Source organism: Engraulis encrasicolus, chromosome 7 (assembly GCF_034702125.1).
Source record: "Engraulis encrasicolus isolate BLACKSEA-1 chromosome 7, IST_EnEncr_1.0, whole genome shotgun sequence".
Lineage (NCBI taxonomy): Eukaryota > Metazoa > Chordata > Actinopteri > Clupeiformes > Engraulidae > Engraulis > Engraulis encrasicolus.
In genome coordinates, this window is record NC_085863.1 from 45,914,171 (window position 1) to 45,921,670 (window position 7,500).

General features: G+C 45.1%; 1 protein-coding gene across 1 annotated transcript in view; it reads left to right on the plus strand.

The window, feature by feature from the left end:
* The window catches only part of stk32a (serine/threonine kinase 32A), an 81,629-nt gene that overhangs the window by 60,925 nt on the left and 13,204 nt on the right, over nucleotides 1-7,500 (plus strand). The window contains exon 11 of the mRNA XM_063202602.1: nucleotides 707-835. Coding sequence (XP_063058672.1) covers nucleotides 707-835 — 129 coding nt within the window. The remainder of the gene's footprint in view (nucleotides 1-706; nucleotides 836-7,500) is intronic.

A 7,500-nucleotide genomic window follows, 5' to 3' on the forward strand; every position in this document is an offset into this window, starting at 1 on the left:
AGGGACTGACAGTCATTGTTAAAAAGTAAATGTTACATGAAATCTTACACCTTAGCCTTTGTACCCAACCTTACACTTCCTTGTGTCCTGTGTTGCCATTTGGAGAGGCAGCGCCTGAACGATGGTACTTTATCAGGCACAGAAATAAATGATAGAAGTTCGCAACACTGTTAATGCTCCCAGTGATTTATAAATCACTGGGAGCATTAACAGTATTGCGGACTTCCATCATTTATTTCAGTTACTTTATTTTGTCCAGCACCTGTACCACTTATGTGCGCGCATTCTCTACCTTCTTGTACTTTATCAGACACACACAAACACACACACACACACACACACACACACACACACACACACACACACACACACACACACACACACACACACACACACACACACACACACACACACACATTCAGACTTTCTCGTTGTTCGTTCTCTGTCACAAGCTTCAGACAAAAGAGCTATGGGCAAGTTTGAGAAGAAGGGAAACAAAATCAGTGGACCATAGTAGACCATTTTATTTTCATCTATTCTATTCTATGCTATTCTTTCCTTTTTTGTTCTATTATGTGCTGCTATTCTATTCTGTTCTGTTCTTTTCTATTCTATTCTATTCTATTCTATTCTATTCTATTCTATTCTATTCTATTCTATTCTATTCTATGTGGTTTTCATTGTGGCCCTGTGTTGGTGTTTGCAGAGGCGACGTCTGAACTGCGACCCCACGTTTGAGCTGGAGGAGATGATCCTGGAGTCCAAGCCGCTCCACAAGAAGAAGAAGAGGCTGGCCAGGAAGTCAAGAGACAACGGCTCCGACGGGTCACCACAGGTGAAGCATACTGCACTCATCAGCACACACTGCATGGACCAGGGGGTTCCCCAAGTTTTCTGGGTCTCAGGGCTACCAAGCGCTACCTGAGGGCTACTGAGGGCTACCTCAGGGAATACTGAGGGCTACTTGTTTGGTCAAAATCTTCTATCGATGTTTTGACACATTCTCAAATCACACTATGATTGCATGATGATTTCCTTATAGCTTGTAAAGAAATATTCTTTATGGGTTATAAAGAGAAAATACATTGTGTCTTGCGCCAGTGTGTATATAAACGTCTGTGTATAGCAGCAGCCATATAGCAGAAAATCAGAAGTCAATAAGCATTCACCATACCAACACATATTCATAAACTCCAAATTTCCACGTTTCATGTTCGCAAGTATGTGAGAAAAATTCTCAGCTCTCCTGTCAAATCATTTTAACTAAAGATTTAATCTTAGTATTCTGGAAACGTTGGCACAGCGTGAGCTCACAGCATGTGCTGACAGCCCAGCTCCTCAGCATGCAAGGCCTGCGTTCCAAGTTTCATCATGCACCGCACCGGGTCCTGCGGATCTGGACCAGAGCGGGCCCAGATGTGGGCCGCATCTATATGTGCTTCCCTTCTGGCTTGCTGGGCGTGCAGCGTCTTGGCAGGGGAGAGGGAGGGAGAGAAAAACATTGACTGAAACCTGAGTTGTTATTAGGTTGGCTAATTGAACGTACGTTTTTGAAAATGAACCAATAGGTGGGAATGGATGAGGGCTTTTTTGTTTTTAATCCAAAATAGTTCATACAGTCTGTTTTATGTGCAGCATGTGTTCTTTGAGCCATAAACATATACTAGTAGAAAAGAAAAAATCAAGCATTCTCCTCAACAACACAAATTCAAAAAGTCCAACCTAGCCCGGCACTAGGCCAGACCATCATTGCCTTTGCCACCCAAGTCATACATATTTGGACCCAGACCAGGCCCAGATGTGGGCCAGATCCACTCCCTTTCTGGCTGGCTTGCTAGCTGTGCATCATCTTGGCAGCAAGTTGAGAAAAGCACTGACTGAAGCCTGAGCTGTTATTAGGTTGGCATATTGTTATATTGCCGAGCGTCCCTCAGTCCTCCTCACAGATCCCCATCCTCTTTAGAAGTGACAGAGAGAGAGAGAGAGAGCGCTACTGTACTGCAGTGTAGTGTAGCTTGAAAGGGCCGTACCCCTCAGAGACCCAACTCAATGTGTTTACAGCCTGGATGGACTTGAATAAAACGCTCCCACTGCTCACGGATAAGCATGCACACACACACACACACACACACACACACACACACACACACACACACACACACACACACACACACACACACACACACACACACACACACACGCACACACACACACACACACCCTATAAGGAGACACACACATTAAACACACACACACACACACACACACACACACACACACACACACACACACACACACCCTATAAGGAGACACACACATTAAACACACACACACACACACTAACAAATCCTATAGTGGTCCTGAGTTGGTGTAAAAGAGGTCCCGTGTGATTTGTGTGCCAGTGAATGCTGTAGTATTTATCTCTCGTTCCCTGACTCACTGCTTTGTCGTCACCTTAATGGAAAATGATCACTCTCCAGAAAAACCCCTATAACATATCAGCACCTCTCTCTGTCTCTCTCTCTCTCTCTCTCTCTCTCTCTCTCTCTCTCTCTCTCTCTCTCTCTCTCTCTCTCTCTCTCTCTCTCTCTCTCTCTCTCTCTCTCTCCCTTTCTTGCTCTCTCTTTCCATTTTTCTTTTCTGTATGTGTAGTGTAGTCACTGACTCAGCCCTGAAGTGCTCGTCTGGCATGGCACTTCATTTTGGTTTACGTGTGTTAAAAGCCAGCACATTGTGCGCTGCCGAAAGGCCAGTCGTGCATCTCTCGTGTCTCAGGGATGTATTGCTCTTTAGCGTCAGCTGGAAATTGGCAGCCTGCTCTGATTACTTTCTTTCTTTCTTTCCTTCTTTCTTTCTTTCTTTCTTTCTTTCTTTCTTTCTTTCTTTCTCTTTTCTCATTCTCTTTTTTCTTGTTTTCTGTCAGGAAAAGTGAAAGAGAGGAGGAGAAGGGACGGAGAGGATGAGAAAGAAAGGAAAGAGAGGAAGAGGAAGAAGGGAAAGAAGAGGAGAGGGAGAGAGAGTAGGAGACGGGGGTGGGAAAGAGATGAGGAGAGGGATGAGGGGAGATGTGGACGACTGCCTGATTAGACTCCCTTTCCACTGTGCACTTTTTTTCGCTGTGCAAACTGAACACAAATCAGCATGGTCTGAGGGTGGACTGTCCTGTGTGTGTGTGTGTGTGTGTGTGTGTGTGTGTGTGTGTGTGTGTGTGTGTGTGTGTGTGTGAGAGAGAGTGTGTGTGTGTGTGTGAGAGAGAGTGTGTGTGTGTGTGTGGAGAGAGAGAGAGAGAGAGAGAGAGAGAGAGAGAGAGAGAGAGATAGAGATAGAGAGAGACTGCATTTGAATGTATAGTATGGGTGTCTGTGTATACTGTATGCGTGTCTCTGTGTGTGCGTGTGTGCAGCACGCCTATATGTCTGTGTACCCCAGTTCCCATGGACTCAATCAGTGAGAAAGCATATGTGCAGGCTGCTCCCTGCCTCGGTAAAGTAAAAGGATGGCCTGGCCTGTGTGCTCTGCTGTACAGGAGCGCTGTTTTGGCAGGCGGAGATGAGATGAGATGAGATGAGATGAGATGAGCTGCTCTAGCCACGTACATCAGTAGCTCCATTTCAGATCATCATTCCCCATTACACACAGTCCTTCAGAGCACTATCTCCATACAGGATGGTTGAGAAAATTCGGGAGAGAGGTTTCACAGGACACTGTGTCACTTTGCCACATTCGATGCCTCATACGCCTCAGTACACAGAAGGAGATGGCAGTAACTTCGAATCGATTTGATGGACATTCCCACAGTGTCACTTCACCTCAGTACAGAGAAGCAGACACCAGTGCCATCTAGTTCATCATTTGTTGAACAGTCCCTTACATACAGTATGAGTTCAATACCGGCTCTGTAAAGGTCTAGTGGGTAAGACTAAAAGATTGTAATGATTAAAGTTTGTATTGCACATTCAGAAACTTCTGTTTCTATTTTTTATGATAATTTACCACCAGCACCATTCACCACATCAATTTCAGTGTCCTCACAAAAGGCCCAAGGGCCAAATTACAGTGCCGTGAGAAAGTTTGGGCACCCTTTTGGAGAATCATTACATCGGTTTATTTCTCGTTGAGCTTTTAAAGTAGCAACTTCATTTTAACATATGTTAAACTGTAGGGAAAGAGAAACATTTCAGCAGTGGAAGAATTTTCATAGGTGTTATAGAAACAATTTTATGTGGATTTAAACAAAAAATATGCATGTGCATAAATATGGGCACCCCAAAGAAGGTATACCATTAATATGAAGTAGAGTTCACCTTTGCTGATCTAATGGACTTTGGATACTTGCTATACCAGAAGACAAGTTCCAACTGTCTGGTGCTACTGAATAGTTGCCAATTATTCTATCCAGAACCCCTCTAATTCAGTCAGGTTACTCATCGGTCTTCTTTAGACTTTCTGTTTCAAATCAATTCATTATTTTTCAATGATGGTGATATCTCAAGATTGTACTTCTTCATATCTTCATGACATTGTACTTGTTGTTTTGCATTAACTCATTGTTGAATTTTGATCAGTGCAGTGCAAACACTGTCCTGCTCGAAAGTAAACTCTGCTCAGGTCTAATTTTGTGACTGACACTTGAACATTCTTTTGAAAAATATGCTATTTGAAAAGAATTAGTGAGGCCCTTAACTGTAATAAGTTTTACATTCTGTATACTATCCACGCAGACCTATAGTGTTTTTTAGACCAGAGGTCATAGAATGTATGGGTGCATTTTTTGCCATGTCCACCTCCCATTATTAAGGTCAAATAACTCGAGCTCAGTCTCATCTGACCACACTATGATTTCCCAAAATGCTTTTAGCTTGTCCAGATAAGCTTTCTGTATAAGTTTTACAACTTATTTCTGATGGATACACAGGAAAGCCTTTTTATGCTTCACCCATCCAATGAGCTTTTGCCTTGTGAAAAGTATACATGGAAGAACCCATGTCTAAGTCTGCACTATCAGCAGCTATGGTCTTGTAATTCTATGGAGGTGTTCTGTAGTGTGCCTGCGTTGATTCTAGTCAGGCCAAGGGCAATGTAAATATCGTGAACTCCACCCTCTTTGTCGGACACCAGTCAACCAGTAGCAAACCAAGGGAGGCGGGTCAACCATGCTGTTTAGGAAATGTTAATTGTTATGCTCTTGGTCAGACCAAGCCTCGAAGAGATGTGAAAGTTGATGATAATCAGGCTAGCACTAATGAGGCTGAGGGCCAAACTAATCACCCGACCGTATGGCCACAGATAACATGCATCCATGTTTTCATTTGTTCCAACCTTGTGGCGAGCCATATATTTGCCGGGCTCGGGGGCCCACGGGTCGCCATTTGAAGACCACCGCTGGAAGTGTTGTCACTTCTCAGGAAATGGACCTTTAAGATGGCTGACTATTTATAGTGTCTGATCTCATGAGGGCTGCGTCCAGACCAGGACCAGCGGCTACTACTGTGTGTGACACGGTGCTCTATTTTAGGACGCTCACTTGATTGTGATTTGTTGTGACTTTGTTGTTAAGGGTGGAGCTTCTCTCATCTCTACTCAGTCTCCAGGGTAACCCGTAAACACTCTCATAACGTCCGCAACATCCCCACCATCCCCACCACCACCCTCCTCCCTCTCTTCCTTTCCTCTCCTCCTGCCCACTCAGTCTCCAGGGTAACCTGTACCCTCCCCATAACTTCCCTCCACCTCCACCTCCACCACTCCCTTCCTTTCCTCTCATCCATCCCTTCTTTCCTCTCCTCCTCCATCCACCCTCCCCTTCCTCCCTTCTCTCATCCCCTCCACTCAGTCTCCGGGGTAACCCGTATCCAACCCACATCCATCCCTCCCTCCATACCTCCACCTTACTCTTGCATCCTTCTCTTCCTCTCCTCTACTCATGTCCACTCAGTCTCCTGGCTAACCCATATCCACCCCTCTGCCCCCCACATCCATCCCTCCCAACTTCCTTCCATCCCTTCCTTTCCTCCCTTCCTCTCCTCTCCTCCCTTCTCTCCTCCTGCCCACTCTGTCTGTGGTAACCCATATCCACCCCACAACCCCCCACATCCATACCTTCACATCCACCCCTCCCAACTTCCCTCCACCTCCCTCCCTCCCTTTCTCTCCCTTTCTGTGCTCTCCTCTCCTCTTCCTCTCCTCTCCTCTCCCTTCCTCTCCTCTCCTCTCCTCTTCCTCTCCTCTCCTCTCCTCTCCTCTCCTCTCCTCTCCTCACTTCTCTCTCTCCTCTCCTCTTCCTCTTCTTCTCCTCTCCATCTCCTCTCTTCTCTCTCTCCTCCCCTCTCCTCTCTTTTCCTCTACTCTACTCTCCTCTCCTCCTCTCCTCTCCTCTCCTCTCCTCTCCTCTCCTCCCCTCTTCCTCTCCTCTCCTCCCCTCTTCCTCTCCTCTCCTCTCCTCCCCTCTTCCTCTCCTCTCCTCCCCTCTTCCTCTCCTCTCCTCTCCTCTCCTCTCCTCACCTCTCCTCCTCTCCACTCCTCTCCTCTCCTCTCCTCTCCTCTCCTCTCCTCTTGTGACCTGAATCAGCCTCCGCCACCAGACGTCCATGATCATCTTGTTTGTTTTATGTCTGCTCTTCCAAAGGGCACAGGCACGCTCAACTGAAATTAAACTGGATCTGTGGCATGGCAGTTATGAGTGATGGTTGTGAGTTAAGGGCAAGTTGTAAATAAGGGCCACAGAGCTGCACCGCATGCAAACCCTCGAAAGCACAAACCAGTGTCCGACCCACCGGCATGCTGTAGTGACATACAGAGTCACTGCAAGCAACTGAAAGCAATAAAAAGTATACATTGTGTGCATCTCACAGAGACAGAGTCAAAGTCAAATTGGTTTACTGTATAATGCTAGATTTACATCTTTTCTTAACAAGAATTCGGTAACACTTTGTTGACATGACATTCCAAAGACGAGTGACACCAGCAGTCGTTAATATCGATAATATATTATATCATTAATGTTGATGGTCACATGACACACTTACTGACCCATTCAAATTGAGTGTTAGTAAGGATTTATATATTCCTCTGCATTGTGCACCTTCATCTCTCTTCTCAAATCCATTTGCATTCAATTCCCGTCAGATGTGGTTGTAAACAAGAAGGTGGGTGAAATGTGAATTTGGAGAGCCTTTGATTTGGTGGGCATGTTTGCTGTTTTGGGCATCACACCTCTTAAGAAAGTTACATGCAATCATAGGCTTGACCAAAACCAGTGGTAATCAATTGTTATTGGTGCATATTTTGTGCACAGATTCTGTAGTTGAAAATATGTGTTTTTATTCAGTATACATTATTGAGTAAATACGTTGAATATTGAGTGATTTGCTGCAAAAAAACTTTTGAGATGCAAGTGATATTGACTTTTGAAATCTGAGCAACAAACTCTATCAGGAGGCAAATAGCATTGCTGGATTACTGAAATCAAGCGATGACTAAATTCTGTTTACGCACTTGTAG